The 24096-nt window shown below is 37.1% G+C and overlaps 1 protein-coding gene across 1 annotated transcript in view; it reads right to left on the reverse strand.

Moving 5' to 3' along the window:
* GRIA3 (glutamate ionotropic receptor AMPA type subunit 3) overlaps positions 1 to 24096 on the reverse strand; it is a 311718-nt gene that overhangs the window by 89779 nt on the left and 197843 nt on the right. The window contains exons 6-10 of the mRNA XM_008056630.1: positions 13910 to 14071; positions 10084 to 10251; positions 5332 to 5436; positions 3751 to 3858; positions 2392 to 2598 (exon numbers count right to left, since the gene is read on the reverse strand). Of these exons, the coding sequence (XP_008054821.1) occupies positions 2392 to 2598; positions 3751 to 3858; positions 5332 to 5436; positions 10084 to 10251; positions 13910 to 14071 (750 nt within the window). The remainder of the gene's footprint in view (positions 1 to 2391; positions 2599 to 3750; positions 3859 to 5331; positions 5437 to 10083; positions 10252 to 13909; positions 14072 to 24096) is intronic.

Consider the following 24096-nt stretch of genomic DNA (forward strand, 5'->3'; position numbering starts at 1 on the left):
TATTGGCTAGACTGTATATATTACTGTATTCCAGCAAAAAGTGAACATTTACTATGTATCAAGTAATGTGCCAAGAGCAGGGGTGAGCTATAAGCAAGACAATACCTCTTGAAGCCTAAGTGTTGGAGAGATGAGGGACAGGAAAGAGAAGGAAACCTAATCACCATCTTGTAAGAGGTTAGAGCTGTGTCAAGATGGTTCAGAGCTTCTCAGAGTCTTCAGAAATCATGACAAGTGCTTTGCCCCTTGTTCCGCCCCCATTGGCATTAAAAACTCCTCTCTTTTTCACTGCTGGACTCACTTGAATGTCATCTGTTACTCAGCCCTGCCCTAGTTCCTAGGACCAACCTTGACCCAAGACAGGAGATAATTGGCTCTAGCTCCAAAGTTGGGAGCCGAGGTTCAAATTGCCTTGCTGCTTGTCTGACTGGAAGACAGTGCTCTAGTTTTGATACCTGGGGTCCAGCCCCGTTTTAAGCCTTGGTTCCCCTTTGTGCCCTTATTTTTAGAACGGAACTTCTGCCTTTGCCCTTCTTCCCAAAGACCTGTTCCGAAAACTTATTTAGTGACCCTAGTACTTTCTTATGATTGCAGAGCTATACCTTATTCTTGTTGGTTTACCAAGCACTAGTTTCCTTCTCCTGAACCTATGTCCAATAGATAATCTGAATATATGCTTCTTGCCAGCTGGGACTTCTTAGTATCTCCACCTCTTAGATTCTCTTACATGTTGTCTAGACAGGGAACAATCATTGTAAGTAATCCTTGTCTGTTAGAATGAAACCTCTGCTGCCACCACCTGCACTTGGGTTAGTTCTCTAGTGATTGGTTTACCTGATGGGCAGTTTTCCTATCCAGTTCTGCTTATCTCCATATACCTCATTGGACTGCCCACGATCTGACATTCCCAATCAGAGGCCAAAACCATTTAAAACAAAGTCGCTGAGAAGCTCTGAAGATACCACTGTACTGCTCTTAAAATCCATAACTGGCCAGGTGCGGTGATTCATGCCTATAATCCCAGCACTTTGGGAGGCCAAAGTGAGAGGATTGCTTGAAGCCCAGGGGTTCGAGACCACCCTGGGCAACTTGATGAGACCTCATCTTTACAATAGATCAAAAAAATTAGACTGGCATGGTGGCGTGTGCCTATAGTCCCAGCTACTTGGAAGGCTGAGGTGGAAGAATTGCCTAAGCTTAGCAGGTCAAGGCTGTGGTGGCCGTGAGGGTGCCACTGCACTCCAGCCTGAGTGACAGAGTGAGACTCCGATTAAAAAAAAAATCCATAATTATCAGTGTTAATTCTTTTGCACTTGGCCTTAATTCTTCTGCCCTTGGCAGAACCATTCTGTCCATTCATTCATTCATGCATTCATTCAACAAATATTTATTCAACTATATTTCAGGCTCTGGGATGTTAAAATGAATCAGACATATCTTCTGTTCTCAAGGAGTTCATAATCTAGTAGGACAGCTGAACTTGTAAATAGATCATTACAATGCAGGCTCAGAAGTGCTATATGAATGCAAAAAGTACTGTAGGGAAGCAAAAAACAAGGGCACCTAACTTAGACTGCAGGTGGGTAAGTGGGAATAGAGAAGGCTTTCTGAAACAGGTATCATCACTGAGTTTTGGAGGATTAGTAGATGGTGTTAACTGGCTGAAGAGAGGCAAAATTACTTCCAGGCTTACCCTAAGTGAGAGCTCGGCACCTTCAGGGAACAACACATACTTTGCTATAGCTGGAACACTGGGTGTGAAGGGGAAAGAGTATAAGATAAAGCTAGAGAGGTAGGCGGGTGCTAGATTATAAAGTGCCTTGTTTGCCATGCAAAGGAATTTGAATTTTATCTTGATTTTAAAGTGGGAAATTACAGTGATGTGGAAATCTAATTTGCCAGGGTAAGAAGAGAAGCAGGGAAACCAGTTAAATGACTGACAAATGGTAAGAACCTTAACAAAGGTGATGATTGTGGGGGCGAAGAGTGTGTCTGGATTTGAGAGACTTAAGTCATGGTGACTGACTAGATATGAGAGGAACAATGAGGAAAGATGACGGGGTTGCTTAGGCAACTATGTGGGTGGTGATTCTGCTGTCTGAGCTAAAGAACACAGAAGGAACAGATTTTAAATAGAGGGCAGGCTGTGCTTAATGTTGCCAAATAAAATCCCCCAATTCTATTTTCCTTTTAGTAAAATAATCCTGTTGCCCAAATGATGCTACTGACAACCTACCTTTACAGAGTCAATGGTAGAAGAAAAGTTGTTCTTTTAGACTATATGAAATCTATACAATTTGATAAATATTGCACTTGAAAATTAAATTCTCTATCTTCTTTGTAAATTGAAAAACATAGAGGTAAATGAAAACAGAGTTGAAAAAAACTCACCCCATAGACAAGTTCCCCAACCATGCCGTTCCAAATTTTTGTCTCTGGATCCCTTGCACCATATTTTCCATCGCCAACAATGGACAATTTGTATTTGATCCTTACATGTTTGGCTATTTCATAGGCTAAGTCTACACAATAGCCTTCATAGCGTTCATTTCCTTCCAGTTGCTCATGGTTCTTCTTATACATTACATATGGTGATTCCTTTGGGACCAGAAGCAAGATCAAAAGATTACTCCTATGTATTTTTCTGAGAAAAGACAAATATAATAATGAATTTTTCCCCTCTGTGGCTATTGAAGTTTGGTGTGTGAAAAGGGCCTTTAACATTTTTACTTAATAAGCAGAAGAGCCTCAATCGACTCTTCAATGGTCACATAATTTTTAGAGTCCTTAACTCATGGCTTAAGGAAGTAGAGAAGGATTTAAGTTCTTTTTGAGAGTTTGAAATAAGGACCTGTTTTCACTATAAAGCTTTTATTTAGTCAAATTGGGCAGAGGTATTTTCCTTAGTTACATGAAGGTCAACTGCCTTGGATTTCTCAAGATTTACCTTGTAGGAACCACAGCTAGTCTTTGTGAGGTCAGAGTCTGTGGCTTTTTCATTTTTATATCCCCAGGGTCTAGTGTAGTACCTGAGACATAGGGAGTATTTGATATGTATGTTTAAATGAAAGGTACACTTCAGCCGACTCTCCATTTAGCTAGTCATAGTTTCACACCTAGTGGCATACTTGTTTTTAACTCAGGTTTGTACTTCCTTTAGTAAAAACAAACCAGCTTTTAGAAAAATGTTTTAAAACTAAGTGAAAATACTATCTCACATTTTAGTAGTGCTTTGAGTTTTGCAGAAAAGCTTCTTCATGTGGTGAATTGTGCCTTGGAAGAGTCTTATGACAAAGGTGGGAAATTATTATTATACCCCTTCCATAAATTTAAAATACAAAAACCTGAGTTTCAGAGAAGCTGTGACTTGCACAGTTACTTAGGTTAGTGGTAGGCCTAATTTTAGAACCCAGTCTACGCTCTCCTCCATAAAATGCTGCCTCCCCCATAATGAAGAATTACGTTTCAAGTCCAGATGAAGCATCAGTCCTATGGGGGCGTGGGCGGGGGCATGCGTAAAGAGGAGAATACTATCTGAAACTGTTTCAAATTCCTATTCTTTTTCTTTCTTTTAAAAAAAATGACATTCTGTTCATCGTGATGGCAAGAAACTTTGAGAATTTCATGGGCTGCCTTGTTGGAAGTTTTCACTGCTTGAACCTGATGTCTTTCCTACTAGTGGAACAATACTTTTCAGAAAACAGAAGTCTCGCTGTATAGAAAGCCCACCTACTCTTCTTTCACACTTACCAGTATGGTAGTCACTACTATGGTCCGATTCTCTGCAGATGCACTGTCATTGCTGATTTGCTGATCTGAGAAAGGCACAAACCTTTCATACTCATTCCAGTAGCCAGCCTAGAAAGAGCACACATTTGACCTGGATGCCTGATTTTTACTCAAAAAAGTACTGCATGAAGTTCAAGTGCTGTTGTGGAACAAAACTTTTCTGCCCCAGTATCTTAACTTTTATTTTTATTTTACTTTTTGACTATGTTTCATTGAACAAATTACAATTTGCAACTTTCAGAGGAATAAGTAGAAATACTAAATTGAGAACTTTTTTATAATAAGAAAGTATCATATTTTCAAATATTGCAAATTATCTCTCATCACATAATAATGTCAGTCAAACTTATATACAGATGATTTTAAACTTTCAGTTTACTTAGAAACTATAAGATAACAAAACCACAATTTACTTTAAGAAAATATTTCAAATCATGACAAGTATCACCTCCCATTAGTGTAAGGTAGCCTCTCAGGCCTTTAGAAATATTTAGATTTTCAATGGAAAGGATACTTTTTCTCAGGTCTAATCAAGATATTTTTAGCATCAGAATCTGTTTTAAAAATTTAACTACCAAATTATCTCTACTTAAATTTGATTAATAGCAGAATATATTTTCAGATAGTTTTAGTACCTTGATTATTACAAGAATTGACATCTTGTCTCTCTCCGTCTTGCCACTCCCACCAGGACCCCCAACACTGACACACACACACACACACACACACACACACACACACACACACACACACACACACGTGCTGTTCCTTCACTCTGGGGGTTCCCATCCTCACCTCAACTTTGCTAGTATTTTGTAAAATAATTTAATCCACTGTAGGCTGATTGGCCTTTTAATGTCTTTAAACTCCTATTAGCAAAAATAAAAAAACAACAATTTTGTTTTGAACTGTAAGAAAGCTGAGAGATGAGGGTGGGAAACCAGCGCGTATTCTGAATAAATGACACATGATATTTTATGTGCTGAGGTTTTATCAAATGGCTACTAAATTCCCACTTCACACCCAACTCAACTGTTAGCATGATAGAAGCAAAGTGGTCATTATAAAATTCAGCTATAGAGAAAGGTACTTTGTCCAGAGTTGGTTTGGAGGGTGAATTGGCAAAATGAAAAAAACAAAAAGCAAAAAACAAAAAACAACAAAACAAAACAAAACCTGTTCCAGTTCTTTTGCTAAAACCATAGGTACTTTGGAAGCTTCTGTTTAAATAGCAACATGCTATAAAATTTGTGATTCCTTCTCTTTATTGTAGGAAGCTGTTGATAATATGTGAGTCTACCACTTTCATAGGACCAGCCTCAGGGGGAGATTCTTCTTTAAAAACATGTAAATGGCTCATTCTGATTACAAAACAACTATACGTGTATCTATACTCCTCATCAAAAGGAAAGGCAAACATAATGTGTGGGAATTTGTTTTGTGTGTGTTTCCTAATACCTATTTGCTTGCCTCTTGAAAGAGTGTTGAATGCTGTCCCCTTTCAAGAGACTTTTTCTTTGAATGTCTGGTTTGGTTACTTACTTTTCGAGAGCCAGTGACTTTCATTTCATACACATCGATAGTATAATTTGTTCTACGTCCGTAAGTGTCAAATTGGATGTTTCCCGTCATTCCTTGTACTTGCACCTGGTAGAAAGGGAAAATGTAAAATTCCTAAATAACATTGCATCATTGCCTTCTAGATCTTTGGAATGAGGTCCATTGCCAAATCATGTAATCTTGGAAAATTTTTATCTTGAGTATTGACTCAATCCACCAGATCAAATCTATACAGATCTTAATTTCATCCACAGTATTTCTTTGATATGCCTTTTAATTATGAAGCATTGAGTGGGTGTGAAAGGCTGTTACCTATATGATATGGTGATGGTTCTACTATCATTTTTTCAAAGACCTCATATGTGCACTTGCCATTTCTTAGTAATACTTTTCAAGTTACTCCCTTAACTAGGGTAATATATCCTAAACTGAGCTTCTAGGGGTAACAGCTGTGTCTTATCTTAGTATTCCCAATATCTGAACATAAATTCGTTTTAGTAGCATGGACTCTGTTGCTCCTGAATTCATATTCTAATTTTATCACTCATTAAACTGAATCACCTTGGGCCTGTTTCTTAATGCTTTTTTAAAAAATCTCAATGTCCTAACCTGTAAAATGGAAATCCTAGTAGTATCTATTCTTCAGAGTTGTTGGGTTAAAGAAGTTATACATATGTAATGTTTAGAACAGGGGTGTCCAAACTTTTGACTTTCCTGGGCCACATGCAGTAACCTTTTGGCTAGTGGGAAATTTGACCTTGGTTTTGTAAAACTAACCTATAATTGTCTGGTTCCATGGAAGTGGTCACAATTCTTAGTGAATTCTCAAGGTGCTTGTCAGAAATGTTTGTTTTACTCTCCATGTGCCTCATAATTGAAAACAGCTGCTTACAAACGTATGTGTGGCCAAAAAGCGATGTCATGAATAAGGCGTGATTGTGAACTTCAAAAATGGAACTATGCATGGGCTCATGAGAAAAATAAACACTAAAAAAACCCACATGATGTTAAGATTCTGTGGGGTTGTGTTACTAGCTGTTCTGGGCCACATGCAGCCCACCAGCCACAGGTTGGACATGCCTGGTTTAGAACAATGTCTGGCATCTAGTAAGCATTATAATGCACATTAGCCATATTAATGATAGTATTTATATAGTCATATTATTATTATTAACTGACATGGATTTGGTTCTGTTTCTTGAGAAGGTTACACATTTACCAGCTACTCCAGTGACAAGGAGGAGCATTCTCTCTTATTTAACCTTTGCCCAGCTATAGATAGGTAGGAGACAGAGAGAGAGAGAGGGAGAGAGAGAGAAAGAGAGAGAGAGAGAGAGAGAAAGCTAAGCCATGAAGGGATCACTAAAAAATGAGTGAAATTTAAGTCTAAGAGGTCAGGAGTATGGTGCACTAGACAAAGAAAATATAAAAATAAAAATAATAAATAAATAAATAAAAATAAAAAAGAAGTACTGGAAGCCCAAACACCTGTTTCGGATGTCAAATGCTATCATTTGTGTATGCTGCATTTTTTCCTAGGTCTGGGACCACTATTATGAACTAATAAGAGACCATCTCTGTTGGGTGGAGAGGTTTTTTTTTTTTTAACCTGTTTTACAGTGCAGGGATACTAGATGAAAGACCCTCTATAAATATGTCATTATTGTTCACCACTTGGATTACTCATCTGGTGAGTAAGGGTCAAAGATTTTGCTTCAAAGAAAAAGAATCTGTCTCATTTTCTTAGGATGAAAGGAGGGAATCCTTTTTCATCACTTATAGAAAACGACAAGCCATTAAACAAGTAAGAGATGGTAATGGGTTGTAGAAGGGAATATTGTTGTCCAACATTAGGGATTTTTTTTTTAAGAGAAAGAAGCTTGCCCACCACCAGTAGAAGACTGTGAAATTCCTGTTGAAGGAGAAAGGCTCCAATGCGATGAACTGAAAAAAAGATGATTGTTCAACTGACCCAACAAACCTAAGCACTGTTGTCAGCTTAGGCTTGTGGAGTTGAAAACACACTTATAGTTAAATAAAAGGATATTTGTTGAGTTAGAAATTATATACCCAGTGGGATGGGACTATTATATATTGTGATGTATGGAAGGCTCTTTATACTCCATTCTGACATTGAATTCTAGGAGAGGAGTTAGGGCAGAAACAAGAAAATAGGAACTTATTAAGGAAAATTTTCATTACTGAAAATAGGGCTCCAAGTCTCATTAAAAACTGTATATTTTAAAAGACCCAACCTATCTGAAAGTGATCTATTAACTGGACAATAGTTAAGGTATACCCAAGAGATTCCAGACCCCATGATTTAAACATTTGGGGAGCAGAAGCAGAATTGTACTCTTGCTGCAAGAAGTCTATTTTTAAGAATGAGGTCCAGTACTGCATGTCAGTGATAGTTTCCTGTCATTCCATCTGGGATCACTTCTTTAATCCTTAGCACCCTGTGTAGGACTTAACCATAACACTTTAATCATTTATGTATTTCTGGCTCCCCTACTAGATTAGGAGAAACTTGATATGAGAGACATTTTTTTTCCTGTGTTCTCAGCAACTAATATACTGCCTGGGATAGAGCAGATGCTCAATAAATGTTGGTTCTAAGTCTTCTGTGACAGATATTGCAGTCGACTGTGCTGAGGCCGATCTTTGTGCTATTTGCAGATTGTGAGGAGAACTGTTGCCCAAATTGCATATTGCAAGCAACTTTAAGATATCTTAAAGCATTTGTTTACATATTAACAATATAAATGTAAGTTTTTCTTGTCTTATTTTATGTTTGCATACTAATATGGAGTTTGATACATAGTCATAGGTACTGAATAAACATTTACTAAATGAATGGTGTGCTTATTTATTCATTAAAACAGGCCCCTTAAGAAGCTATGTTAGGTAATGATTTTGTTTGCTGGATTTCTTTGAAGGAAGATAATTTATTGGGAAACAACTATGTGCTAGTCACAATGAGGATGCTTTTGTATTATGCAATCTCACTTTTAATTAACGCAAATTAAATGGGATTTCTTTTAGTTTGGTAAACTGTTTAATACTTCAGACCAGCTCCCCTTGCAGTCCCTCTGAATAGTGCAATTTTACTGAGGCACTGTCTACTTTTGGAAAAGGTTGATACTTTCTAGCCTCTCTGGAGCAACAGGAAAAAGTTGGTCTTTAGAAAGAGGTAAAGTAGTATTTTGGTTTAGTGTCTGATCATTAGAACCTGGAGAGGAAGATTATTTACCTGGCTTATAGCTTGAGATTTATCAGTGAGATAGACATGTAGAAACTTTCCTTTGCAGTAGCATGGTCAATCTCATTATTTTTTTCTAGCTAAATTGATATCCTGTCCTTTGTTCTTGTAGTCAGTTTTCTATTTGGAGAAGGTAGTTTGTGTCATGAATGGGGAGTCAATTGGAGATGTTACCTCTTGCCCCTTGAGGTTTTGTTGATGAAAACTCCTTTTGATTCACTCTGAGGGAGTTTTATATTTCACTTATCATTATGTTTCACCTGACAACACAAATCTTGTAGCTGCTACGAAGGTTGAATTTAATTAACTGCTCTTCAAAATTGTACAGTGCTACCTCCATAAAACTACACTTAGAGCATTTGTTAAGGAACTGACATAATGACATAAAAATCTGCATGATGGGAGAATGAGTCATATCTCTTTCTTGGAGAGAGACACAGGGGCTACTAACCTCTTTTGATTGAATGCTTCTAACTTGGCAAATTTAAGGCAGCAGTAAGGAAGCCAACTACACAAAATGATGTATGTTATGAAGCTGTTACGAATTCTTCCTTGCTGGGTTGTGCACAGGATTATCTTATCATTGCCTATCTCTTTGTTGATTTGGATGTCCCAAACATCAGGATAACCAAGCAAGTAGAAATAAGAGATTTTTGTACTCTTGAAGGCTCATTTTAATGCATGCAGGCACATGTGGCATAAAGCAAAATATTCAGGAAGGAACTCTTGCTTGGAAGGCTGCAATGAATGGGTGATACGGCTTCTGATGTAAATAATGAAATCTGTTCAAAGGACACTGTTTGAAGCCTTAAATGATCTCCTATCCAGTAAATACTAAAAACAAGTGACCTATCTGACTGTCCATTCATTGATTCCTTGTACTTTTTAAAGGCTTTTTCTTTGCAGCATTGGGCAAAAAGCCTCTTAAGTAGGCCTAGAAATGTATCATGTTCCTGCATTTCACCATGTAGAATAGCACAAATATTCTTTTTGAAAACAGAAATACTATCATACTGGCTCAGTTCCACAGCTCATCCAGGCTAATCATTTGTCTGATGAGCCAGAGGATTCTGTTGTTTTTTGTAATGTGTACCTTGAAGTTAGAAGCATCTTATAAAAATCTCAGTTTCCCTAAGGAACATATTTTTGGAAGGTTTGAATTTTTTAAAGCTATTTACATATTCAATTCATAACATTTGAGGATACTGAGTTTCATTTACTATCCACAGGATAGCACAGAACCAACTATTCTTTTGCCCTAAATTTACCATTTTTCAAGCTGACAGGAAAATGTCCTATTTTTAGATATCTGGATTTGGGGGAATGAATATACACACTCATTCTCTGCACACTCCATATTCTATAGACACCGATCCTGTTCCTTCAAGTATGTCTTCTCTCAGGATTGAGAGCTTGTCTTCTTTGTGTCTTTAGAAGGCTCTTCCACTCCAATAACCCATCATGGTCTTTACCATTTTCAGAGCTCTTTCAATGTCAATTCCTTGACTCCAAGGCACAGCAGGATTTGCTAAGCAGTCTCCAGCACTTCCTCTCCGGGACACATCTACTCGCTGTCTCCTCAGATATCGGAAAGCTTCTGCTATGACCAATATAGCATCATGTGTCAATGCAGATGTATACTGAAATGCATGGAAAACAAGATATCATAAGAAATACCACCCTTGACACTTGCCTTTTTCCTTATAATTTTCATTCATTTCTACCTTTTGTTCAATGTAGTCACCCTTGTAATTATTTGAGTCAAGAGTTGTGGAAAACATTTGGCGATTCCTAAAAGATCTAAAAATTGACCTTCCATATGACCCCACACTCCCTCTACTGGGACTATACCTGGAAGAACTCAAATCACTCTATGAAAAAGATACCTGCACATGTATGTTTATTGCAGTATTATTCACAATAGCAAGAACATGGAACCAACTGTGCTGCCCATAGAAAGGGGACTGGATAAAAAAATGTGGTACAGATACATGATGGAATATTACACAGCCATAAAGAAGGATAGAGGCTATAATACTGAGTGTTCTTTCACAGAAACAAAGAACTGAGTATCACATGTTCTCACTCATAAGTGGACCTTGAACAATTATTGTAATACTATAAGAAAAGGATTGGCAGTAGCAAGAAACTGCTGGAGGGAGTGGGGGGAGGAGGAAGACGAGACTGGCAGTAGTGGGAATCTGCTGGGGGAGGGCGGCACACCTCATCAACAAGGGTGCCTGCATAATGAACATTTGTATACCTAACCCTGATGTACCCCACATCTTTAAAATTAAAAATAAAAAAAAAGAGTTCTCCCTGGGCAAGCCTGACTTTGAATCATTCTGGAATGACGTATCTTACCTCATGTGTGCACATGTTAAGATTATTATGATCAAATGGCTCAAGGGAATCTCTCTTGCTCTCAATACTGTTTTTCATATTGAGTGAGTGACTACTAAAAGGCCAGGTCCTTTATAGAGGAAGAAATACATGTGAAGTTAAAGGATGGCATATATAGATTGGAGAGGAAACAGCATATCCTAAAGCAAGATTGTGTTATTGCTGTTTGTAATAGAAAATTCAGATCTGGTGTTTACTTAGGGGAAAATGGAAATAGCTAAGTTAGACAGCTTGAAATTAATTTGGAGGGTAACATTAATCATTTCTGTCTGGACCATGTTTCTGGCGAGCCAGGACTTCTGGCCAGCAATAAATCAGTTTTTGTTTCCTGGGGGTTAGCAAGACCAAAGCTGGTTTTCGATTGTAGAAAATTACAATTGTTATTGAGTTTTAAATCTGATAACATTGACAATTCATAGGCACTTCATGATGCTACCTGTTTCAGGAAAGAACGCGTATTTTCTATTCCTTGAATATATGGATATGGTTTACTAGGGATGAGGTCAGCCACTCAATACAAGAGATTTGATTATCTGCAATTTGAAATGGTAGATGCTTTTTCATTAAGTGAATCAAGAAAGTGTGATTAAAATAAGCTGGTCCCTGTTTTGCAGGGTGACAAATACAGGTAGAAAACAGAAATTGTTGAATTTTTTAATAGTGCAGCAAAATGTTCTAGGGAGTGTTTTCTCTCTAGCACAGTGTGTCAAAATACAATTGAGAGTGAATACATTGTTGTCGCTACAGCTATCAATTTACTTTTCTGATTTTTCTCATGTTACTTTTCTTTCAGAAGCAAATCATCAAGTATGACTGTAACAGGGGACATATGTTCTTTCATGAAGAAAAATCTTTGTGTCTGCCCATCCTTGCAATACATAAAGCCAACATGGTGGTGATTTTCTTTCTAGCTGACTGCATAAATTGTCAGCAATCTTAATATAATCCTTTCCAAGTCATGCCAAAAAAGCTATTTAACTTTTTTCTTTATTCAGTTTCTACTTATCAATGTGTGAGAATGCCCCCCAGTCCTAAAGGAAAACATCTATAGAGTAATTCAAGCATCCAGATTTTGAATCTCTAGACAATTTTATTTCCTAATAAAAATATTGTATATCAAATTTTAAAGTGAGCTTTTTTGTCTGATTGATATGGTGCAACATTCTATAATGACTAACACAAAGTAAAAGTAATCTGAAAGTTGTGACATCTATTTAAATATTCAATTTTCTTAAGTTATTTGAAGAGTTTTACTTATAAGCCTTAAAAGTTCTTCTCAGAGGGTTCTACAACTTTACATTATATATACCAGGTGTTATTAATGGATAATCTAGAGCTGAGACTGTCTTCCTTCTCTTTTGTACAAGCTCTACAATTTCAGAGCAGGCATAAAATACTCTGTAGTATCCTTTTTATACTTTTTACCCTTGTCCATTTTTGTGTGTCTTACATAGTCCCTGGCACATTGTAGGTACTTCCTAAAATCTTAAATAAGTAAACTTCTCTCTTCTACATACTACCTGCTAAATTTAAGGATTACAAAGCAGTGTGGATAGGCAGTTAAAAACAAATCTAAATTTGTATAAGCTCACCTAAACATAGTGGGAGGAGAGATACCGTTTTAGTGCATACAAACATTTGATGATAAAGGAGTCATCATAAAGAATGAGACCATATTTACAGAAGGAAGTTAGGACACCTGATCTGACCACAGAACAGAATGTATTAAAACATGACTATTCTGGAAAAATCTGGCAGGTATAGTCACTATAACCATAGGACACTACTTATCTAGTGAGTGGTTTAACTAAATTATAAAAAGGATGCTTAATTCACAATTTTTCTAGAACATACGAATTGTATAAGGTAAGGCCCCACTTGTGTTATGTTCTGATGTGACCCATTTAGGTTGAACCTATCATAGATAGTATAGAACGTTTCTCTCTTCTGGTCTGTGTTCCATACTGTTCTCTCCCATTCTTGCCAGGAAGGAAGGATGTTAGGTTGGGTATCTTGAAACCACGAGAAAAGAGATGTTTCTGCCCCTTTTCTTTTTAAGAAAAGGGTCTTTACTTTGATCCTTGATCTTATATCAAAGTCATTGTATATACTTTCTCTATATCAGGAAGCAAGAATTTAGTCAGTTTCATACTTGAATCAATGCACTGAGGGAATGGGTTACTTAAAAAATACATTTGAAGGGTCCTTTGTGCAATATAAATAACTTTCCTCTAATTTATTTGTTTTAATTTCTGATTTTTAAATAATAGAATTTCTAGTCGTAGGGGAATATATATGAAAAATGTGCATTTTAACCATGACTTTATGCTTTTAATATTCTTATCTTGACTTTGTGAAAATGAGCAACTTAGGTAATCTAATTATTTTTGAAGATACTTTAGCAGGCAGGAAAACATTTCCATTCAAGAGGCATATAGGCAACACACATTCTATATTAGCGCCTAATTCACTTGGGTGTACTGAGATTCATGGAACTTATTAACACAAAGCAATCACATAAATAATGTAAAATCTAATTTTCTATTTCAGACTATCAATCTTCCTTACCTTTTCCCACTGCCCCCATCCTTTGCCTGGCTCAGGTTCTTGTAATGTTGTAAATTGTTATGAGCATATTACAAATGAAATTCATTAAAAATTAAGTTAACTTATTCCCAAATACTGGATTTTAAAAGATCCTATTCTCAATAGCTTCTTTATTCAGGGGTTTAGTTTTCAAATGCAATAGTATCACCTGCAGTTAGTTTTTTTAGCGTCTTTGAATCACTTCTGAGGGAAGATCACTTGGTCACAGGATGACCGTTAGTATATAAAGACCATACTGAGATGCTTTGAAAAGCTGGCCTTAGGCTTTTGCATGCCATGGAAAATTACCTTTAGTGGTGCATTCTTGGCTTCAGGGAATTCCCTTTCATCCAGCCTCACCCAGCGCTGTATGAACTGCTGAACCATAGGATTTTCGTTATTGACAATCTGGAAACCTGTAATGTTGGCTCCTCCATGCATGACTCTCTCCAGCGAAATGTCAGTAAAACCCTGGAAAGACATAGAAAGGGGATCATAATCATGGGAGGTCATGTATTCTTACTCATCATATTTCTTAGAGTGCTAAGGATGAAATGAAAGCCCCCTTCCCTAGGTTCACTTATTAGCAATCATGAAAGTCTTACTGGCAACCGATTCCTGATCAAAACTCCAAATGCCCATGCCATAAGAGATAAGATAGACAAGTAGGACCTCATCAAACTGACAAGCTTCTGCAAAGCCAAATAAACCATCAGGAGAGTGGGGAGACAGCCCATAGAATGGGAAAAAATATTTGCCAACGATATATCTGACAAAGACCTAACATCTGGGATCTACAAGGAACTCAAATATGCCAAAGGGGAAAAAAAACAAACAGCCCCATTAAAAAGTGGACAAAAGACATGAACAGATACTTCTCAAAAGAAGATATACAGGGAGCCAACAGACATCTGGAAAAGTGCTCAGCTTTACTAATTATCAGAGAAATGCAAATAAAAAACACATTGAGATACCACCCAACCCCAGTAAGAATGACCCTCACTAATAAAACAAACAACAGATGCTGGTGAGGATGCGGAGAAAAAGGAACGCTTCTGTACTGCTGGTGGGAATGCAAACTAGTGCAGCCTCTTTGGAAAACAGCATGGTGATTTCTGAAAGAAGTAGACATTGATCTTCCATATGATCCAGCAATCACCCTACTGGGAATATACCTGGAGTAACTCACATCATTCTACAAAAAAGATAGCTGCACATACATGTTTATTGTAGCCTTGCTCACAATAGCAAAAACATGTAACCAACCATACTGCCCATCAAAATTGAATTGGATAAAAAAAAATGTGGTACATATATACAATGGAATATTATGCAGTCATGAAGGACAAACATAATGGACTTTGCAGCAATTTGGAAGGATTTAGAGTCTATCATATTCAGTAATCTATCACAGAAGTCAAGAACAGAGTACCACATGTTCTCATAAGCAGAACCTGAACATTTACCATAATACTATAAGAAAGAGATTGGCAGTAGTGGGATACTGCCGGGGTGGGGTGGGGTGGGGTACAACATCAATAAGGGTACCTAATCTCAGACAAGGCAAAATGGGGACCAAAGGGAGGCCCAAACTTTACCTGTATGATGACCACTTTTATACCTAATCCTGAATTGTACCCCACATCTTCAAAAATAAAAATAAAAATAAAATAAATCATATTGGTTATTATGAAAGTGAATATAAAATTAATTCTTAGGACTATGTCTCTGAAACTATAGGCATGGTGGAGGAAATCTGTATCCTTCCATTTTAGTGTCTGTGTCATTGTTTAATGTAGCTGTTGCATAGACAAACATAGGTACCAAATTCAAACAAATGTTTTGAGTTGTTTAATATACCTGTTTTTTTCAGTCTTTCTTCAATGATTACAAATACATTGCTTTATGTAACTGGAAAATGTTAAAAAAGTTTGACCCCAATGAGGGCTATAACAAACTTTTATTTAACCTTACATGGTAAACACAGCAGATTGCATCAGATTCTAGTGGTGAGTACTTTAGACATTTGTGATTTACAGAAATGCCAATGAGTAAAACTGACAGTTTAGTTGTATATAATGGTACAAACCCCAGGGTATGTCTCATATGTTTCCATAAATGAGTCTTGACATCTACTGCATAGCATCCTCCATTTTCTTCTTAACTTTCTCTGGTTACCATCTGGTGTCTCTGCCACCTAAACCTCCTGAAGGAGTCTCTTCGTGGTTCACACCTAAGCCATCTCCACTTGGGCACTGCCATCTCCTTTGGGTATTATTATCTTCTCAGACACCTTGTCCAGGAATTGCTGCTATGTCTACTGGATACCTGTCTCCTACTCATTGCTACTAATGCATTAAAGTCCTCAATGGACTAAAGTTATCATTTTGATTCATAAATGAATGGGGAGAATTTTTCCTCTTTAGAGCTGCATACCATTTTAATACAAAAATTTCAAATTTCAAAACAGAAAAGTTGAAAGAATTATATAGCGAACACCCATATAGTCATTATTCAGATTCTACAATTAATATGTATTTATTCACTCATCAATTTATTTCATTTTGGGGGTGTACTTCAAAGTAAGTTGCAAACATTGGTATACTTCACCCCTAATGACTTCAGTATGCATGTTATTAACTATAGTTCAATATTGTTTATGGCTCTTTTTATTTTTGTGGTAAAATTTACATCCAATGAAATGTACTCAGTGAATTTTGATAAATGCACACACCCGTATTACCCAAATCCCTATCAAATTTTTAATGTTTTCTCGTTTTAAACATTCTAAACATGTTTTCTTGAAATGTAATAATTGTATAAAGAAGCACACATATCTTTAACTGTATAGTTTGATGAACATTCATAAACTAAACATGAATGTGCTTTTCTAGTCAGCACCTCCATCCCCGCTTCTCTTAATTTTCTATTTCTTTACCATGGATAACAAGGCAGTCTTGGAAAATATTTTAGTGAAACAGCTTTTTGAGTTATTACTTACAGTCCCCTTCCTCTTCTTTTCAAAAATGGGATATGAGTTAATGGAGACAGGATAAGGACCAAATAGTTTACATCTCAGAGAATTACGACACCATTTTGATAAACGCAAAGCATTTTAAAAATTAACATTAATTTGTTATATGAGTTTTCTCCCAAAGGCTTTCTTCAGAAACTAAGACTCAACGCTTTCTCCCATTTCCTATCATCAAAGAGTCTGGCTTGTGTAGAAAGTCTAGCAGATGCTACCTTTTACTCAACTCTTCACTCCCGACCCCTAAACATCTCAAATATGAATAAAGTGCTGAGGATAAAACTTTAATGAAAAGGGCTTAAAGATGGCTGACTAGAGGCATATGGTACTTGCCTCATCCACAAAGAAGAGCCAAAATCATGAGTAGATAATCACACTTTGAATAGATCACCTAAAAGGGAACACTGGAATTCAACAGAGAAGTGTTGGGAAGCCCCTAAGGCTAGGAAGGAGAAAGTGAGGCAGTTTTCTTGGCTGGGAGCCTGGAGAGGCTCCCCAATGTGGGAAAAGGGTAAATGAGTGATCTCTATTGGTCTACATTCTCACTATGGATTCCTGCAATCCTAGCTATGGGAGAGCCGTTGAGTCACATGGGCTTTGAGACTAACATATGGAGTTGACTAAAGATCACTGCCCACATTTTAAAAATAAAATGAAATAATTATAAAAAATGAAAAAAAGATCACTGCTCCAGAGAAGGAGCTCACACTTGGTCCCACACACTCCAGAGTCCCAAGCAGCTACAGAAAGGTGCCATTTTGAAAGTCCAGCCCCCAACAGACTGTATCCTGCCCAGGAGCCCAAAAGCTCTTGCATCGCTACATCCTTGGATCACCATTGACATTCCCTGCCTGCAGCTGGGTGCCCCTGCTGGCTGCTGCTGCCAGGCTGGAGCATGAGCCACTGGCAATGACCTCACTTACCCCAGTAGCAGGTCTGCCGCACATTTAATGTCACCCTGAGGACCAGCTACACTGCATATAGATTTACCTGAGGCTGAAGCATGCTTTTCCAGCTACCTCTTACAGGTGCTGCCATTGAAAACAACCCCACTCTCCCAGCAGCAGGGCCATAGTGCAGCTGCTGCTGCCTCCGCCTGAGTATTTTACTGGGGGTCTGGGGATTACCTTGCCCCAGCCTACCACTGCCAGTGTCCATATGCTCCACCAGAGGGCCTGAGGACTTGTCCAGCCATCTGGTCTCCACTGCCCCCTCCAGTGCTCAAGCACATGGTCTAGGAGCCTGGGGATCATCCCGCCCCATCCATCACTGTTGGCACCTGAGAATTCCTCCTGGGGGTCTGAGGAAGGGCCACCAAACCTGCCATTACCCCCACAACTGGTACCCAACTGCATATGATACCTGTGGGCCTCAGGAATGGTCCGCCCAGCCCATTTTAGTCACCACCAACATCAGCACAGACTTTTTGAAGCTAGAGAATTGAGCCACCATTGATACTGCCATCACCCATGCCACACCCACTGCCCAGGGGTCTGAGGACCTGCCCACTCATCGGGCCTACCTTGCCACTGCTGGCACTTGCATAAGCTCCCTGGAAGCTCAAGAATTGGCCTATCTGGACCCTCTAACATTGGTGCCCAAGTACACTACCCTGGGACCCATGGACATGCACGCTTGGCTCATTGCTGCCGCCACTGGGGCCTGAGGATATCCCAATCCTAGCAAAATTTCACCACAGCTGTTACTAACAACTTCACCCCAAGCTATTGAAGAAATCACAGATACTATTGATGCTGTTTACAGCCAGATAAATCATACGGAGACTACACTATCGCATATACCCAGAATCAAAGGCAAAGTGCTCTACCCAAATAATTCCATAGATACATCTTCAGAAAAAAAGTTCTCCCCATGAAAGCAAATTCACAAAACTGGAAGAAGGAATGGTTGCACCAGATGTACAGATATCAACATAAGGACACAAGAATAATGACAAAGTAAAGAAATATGCCACCTCCAAAGAAACGCAGTAATTCTCTTGCAACAGATTCCAATGAAAGATACATTTATAAAATTCTGAAAACAGAATTCAAAATAATAATATTGAAGAAGCTCAGTGAGATATAAGAGAACACAGATAACGTATACAAAGCAAAATGAAAACCAACTCAGGATATGTGTGAGAAATTTACTAAAGAGATAGATATCATAAAAAGGAATCAAACAGAAGTTCTGGAACTAAATAATTTATTGAAATACAAAACACATTCAAAAGTTTCAACAATAAACTAGATCAAGTAGAAGAAATAATTTCAAAACTTGAAAACAGGTCTTTTGAAATGTGGAGAAAAAAGAAAACTTCTATACTGCCGGTGGGAATGCAAAGTAGTGCAACCTCTTTGAAAGACAGTATGGTGATTTCTGAAAGAACAAGAAATTGACCTTCCATATGACTCTGCAATTCCCCTATTGGGAATATACCCGGAGGAACTCAATTCGTTCTACACAAAAGATACCTGCACACGTATGTTTGTTGCAGCTCTATTCACAATAGCAAAAACGTGGAATCAATCATGCTGCCCATCGAAGCTGGACTGGATAAAAAATGTGGTTCATATACACAATGGAATACTATGCAGCCATAAAGAAGGACAAACATATGAACCTCGCAGCAACTTGGATGGATTTAGTAGTTGATCATACTCAGTGATCTTTCACAGAAACAAAGAACCGAGCATCATAGGTTCTCATTTATAAGTGGGCCTTGAATAATTATAACACTATAAGAAAGGGATTGGCAGTAGTGGGAAGCTGTCAGGGGAGGGGGGTGGGATTGGCAGTTGAGGGAAACTGCTAGGGGAGGGAGGGGCACACCTCATCAACAAGGGTACCTGCATAGTCAACGTTTGTATACCTAACACTGAATTGTACCCCACGTCTTCATAATAAACAAAAAAAGAAATAACCCAGTCAGACAAAAAGAAAGAAATAAAAAAGAATGAACAAAATGTACATGACACATGGAAACCATAAAGTGACAAAATATTCAAATCTTCAGTGTACCAGAAGGTGAAGTGAAAAATGAAAGGGGTAGAAAACCTACTTAACAAAACAATGGTTGAAAACTTCCCAAGTCTAGCAAGAGATTTAGACATCCAGATATAGGAGGCTTAGAAATCCCCAAACAGATACAATTCAAAAAGGTATTCACCGTGGCACACTATAGTCAAACTGTCAAAAGTCAATGACAGAAAAAATTCTAAAAACAGCAAGAGAAAAGCATCTAGTCACTTATAAGAGAACCCTCATCAGACTAATAGCAGATTTCTCTGCAGAAGTGTTACAGGATAGGAGAGGATAAAATAATATATTCAAAGTGTTGAAACAGAACAATTGCAGTTAAGGATACTATACCCAGCAAATTTATCCTTCATAAATAAAGAGAAATAAAGTCTTTTCTAGCCAAGCAAGAGATAAGGAAACTCACCACCACTAGACTGGTCCTACAACAAATGCTGAAGGACACCTACATCTGGAAGGGAAAGAACAATATCTACAATCATAATAACACATGGAAGTATAAAACCTACCGGTAAAACAAACATACAGAGGAGGAAGAGAAAGGCTCAAATGTTACCATCACAGAAAAACACCCACCCACAATGATAAATAATAAGAGAGACAGAAAGGAAGAAAGCCTATACAAAACAATCAGATATCAATTAATAAAATCATAGAAATAAGCCCTCATAAATCAATAATAATTTTGAATGTAAACAAATTCAACTTTACACTTAAAAGATATAGGCTAGCCGGGCTCGGTGGCTCAGCCTGTAATCCCGCGCCTTTGGGAGGCTGAGGTGAGTGAATTGCTTGAGCCCGCGGGTTCGAGACCCTCCTGGGCAGTGAGACTTCATCTCTACAATAATTCAAAAAATCAGCCGGGCGTGGTAGCACATGCCTGTAATTCTGGCTACTTGGAAGGCTGAGGTGGAAGGATCACCGGAGCCCGGCAGGTCGAGGCTGCGGTGGCCGGGAGCAGCCACTGCACTCTAGTCTGGGCAAGAGTGAGACTCCAACTCAAAAAAAAAAAAAAAAAAAGATATAGGCTAGCTGAATGGATAAAACAAACATGACCCAACTATATGCTGCCTACTAAAGACTCATCTCACCTGTAAAGGCATATATGGACTGAAAGTAAAGGCATGAAAAAAGATATTACATGCCAATGGAAACCAAAAATGAGCAGGAGCAGCTATACTTATATCAGAGAAAAAAGCCATTAATTTGAAAATCATAAAAAGAGACAAACAAGTTCATTATGTAATGAGAAAAGGGATCAATTGAGGAAGAGAATATAACAGTTCTAAATATATATGCCCCAACACCAAAGCACCCAGATATATAAACCAATATTATTAGATTCAAAGGGAGATATAAACTCCAATATAATAATAGTTGGGGAGTTTGACACTCCACTCAGCATTAGATCATTCAGACAAAATTTTAGCAAAGAAACATTGGATTTAATCTGTACTTTAGACCAAATAGTCTTAATAGACATTTACAGAACATTTTATCCAACAGCTGCAGAATACACATTCTTCTCATCAGAACATGGAACATTCTCCAGGATAGACCATATGTTAGAACACAAACCAAGTATCAACACATTTTTAAAAATCAAAATCATAACAAGTATCTTCTCAGACCACAGTGGAATAAAACTAGAAATCAATACGAAGAGGAACTTTGGAAACTGTACAAATACAGAGAAATTAAACAACATGTTCCTAAATGACCATTGTGTCAAGGAAGAAATTAAAGAGGAAATAAAAAATGTCTTGAAACAAGTGAAAATCAAAACACAATATACCAAAATCTATGGGGTACAGCAAAAGCAAAGTTAAGAGGGATGCTTAAAGCAATAAAAACCTACAACAAAAAAGTTAAATACTCCAAGTAAGCAATCTAATGATGTACTTCAAGGAACTAGAAAAGCAAGAACAAACTAAATAAAAAAGGTAGAAGGAAAGAAATAATAGAAATCAGGTGAGAACTAAATGAAACAGAAACTAAAAAATGTACAAAGGATCAATGAAGCAAAAAGTTGATTTTTTGAAAAGATAAATGCAACCAATAAACCATTAGCTACACTAACAAAGAAGAAAAAGAGAGAAGACCCAAATAAACAAAATCAGAAATGAAAAAGAAGACATTACAACTGATACCACAGAAATACAAAAGACCACCAGAGATTATTATGAATAACTATACACTAACAAACTTGAAAACCTAGGGGAAATGAATACATTTCTGGACACATACAATCTATCACAATTAATCAGGAAGAAATAGAAATCCTGAGCAGAACAATCTAAGTAATGTATTAATAATTCAATCAGTAATAAAATGTCTGCCAACAAAAAAAGTCCAGGATCAGATGCTTCACTGCTGAATTCTATCAAACTTACAAAAAATTACTGACACCAATTCTCTTCAAATTACTCCAAAAAAATTAAATGGAGGAACTTCTCCCTAACTCATTCTATGAGGTCAGCATTATCCCAATACCAAAACCAGACAAGGACACAACAACAACAACAACAGCAACAACAACAACAACAAAAACTACAGGTCAATATACCTGCTGAGTACAGAAACAAAACTCCTCAACTAAATCCTGGCAATCCAAATCCAACAATAGATTTTTAAAAATACACTAAGATCAAGCAGGATTTATCCCCGGGATGCAAGGATGACTCAACAAATCAATAAACATGATACATCACATCAACAAAATGAAGACAAACACGACCCAACTATATGCTGCCTACTAAAAACTCATCTTATCTGTAAAGGCACATATGGACTGAAAGTAAAGGCATAAAAAAGATATTACATGCCGATGGAAACCAAAAATGAGCAGGAGCAGCTATACTTATATCAGAGAAAAAAGCCATTAATTCAAAAATAGTAAAAAGAGACAAATAAGTTCATTATGTAATGAGAAAAGGGATCAATTGAAGAAGAGAATATAACAGTTCTAAATATATATGACCCCAACACCAAAGCACCTACATATATAAATCCAATATTATTCGATTCAAAGGGAGATATAAACTCCAATATAATAATAGTTGGGGAGTTTGACACTCCACTCAGCATTAGATCATTCAGACAAAATTTTAGCAAAGAAACATTGGATTTAGTCTGTACTTTAGACTAAATAGTCTTAACAGACATTTAAAGAACATTTTTTTCCAGGACAAAACATTTATGAAGGACAAAAACCAGATGATTATCTCAAAATAGATGCAGAAAAAACTTTTGATAAAATACTATAACGCTTCATAATAAAAACTCTCAGTAAACTAGGCATAGAATGAATACACCTCAACCTAATAAAGACCATATACAGCTAATATCAAACCAAATGGGGAAAGTTGAAAGCCTTTCCCCTAAGAACTGGGACGAGACAACGATGCTCACTTTCAACACTCTCTTTCAACATAGTACTGGAAGTCTTAGTCAAAGCAATCAGGTTAGAGAAATAAATAAAAGGCATCCAAATTAGAAAAATGGAAGTTAATTTGTCTCTTTTTGTCTTATATCAAGAAAAACCTAAAGACTCCACTAAAAAACTCTTAGATCTTATCATTAAATTTAATAAGTTTGCAAGGCAAAAAATTAGCATACAGAAATCAGCATTTTTATATACCAAAAATAAACTAGCTGAGAAATAATTCAAAAGTTGAACTTATTTACTGTAGCTACAAAACATATATAGGAATAAATTTAATCAAGAGTTGAAAAACTGCTACAAGGAAAACTACCAAGCTCTACTGAAAGAAACTGAAAAGGTAATAAATAAATTAAAAGACATCCCATGCTCATGGATTAAAAGAATTAATTTCATGAAATTGACCATATTACTTAAAATAATCTACAAATCCAATGCAATTCCTATCAAAATACCAATGCCATTTTTTCACAGAAATAGAAAAAAATCCTAAAATTTGTTTGAAACCAAAAAAGAACCCAAATAGCCAAAGCAATCCTAAGCAAGAAGAACAAAGCTAGCAGCATTACATTATCTGACTTCACGACATATTACAAAGCTATAGTAACCAAAACAGCAAGGCATAAAAATAGACATACAGACCAATGGAACACAACAGAGAACCTAAAAATTAATTCATGTATTTACGGCCAACTGATTTTTGACAAAGGTGCCAAGAGCATATGTTGGGGAGAGACATCCTCTTCTATAAACAGTGCTGGAAAAATTGGATATCTATATCCAGAAAAATAAAATTGGACCTCTATCTCTCACTCTATGCAAAAATGAACTCAAGATGATTGAAGACTTACACATAAGACCCAAAGTTATAAAACATCTAGAAGAAAACATAGGAGAAACACTTCAGGACAGTAGTCCAGGCAGAGATTTTATGGCAAAGGCTTCAAACACACAATAATAAAAATAAGAACAAAAATAGAC

The sequence above is a fragment of the Carlito syrichta genome, unplaced genomic scaffold (genome assembly GCF_000164805.1).
Source record: "Carlito syrichta isolate Samal-C Ts95f unplaced genomic scaffold, Tarsius_syrichta-2.0.1 Scaffold302424, whole genome shotgun sequence".
Taxonomy (NCBI): Eukaryota; Metazoa; Chordata; class Mammalia; order Primates; family Tarsiidae; genus Carlito; species Carlito syrichta.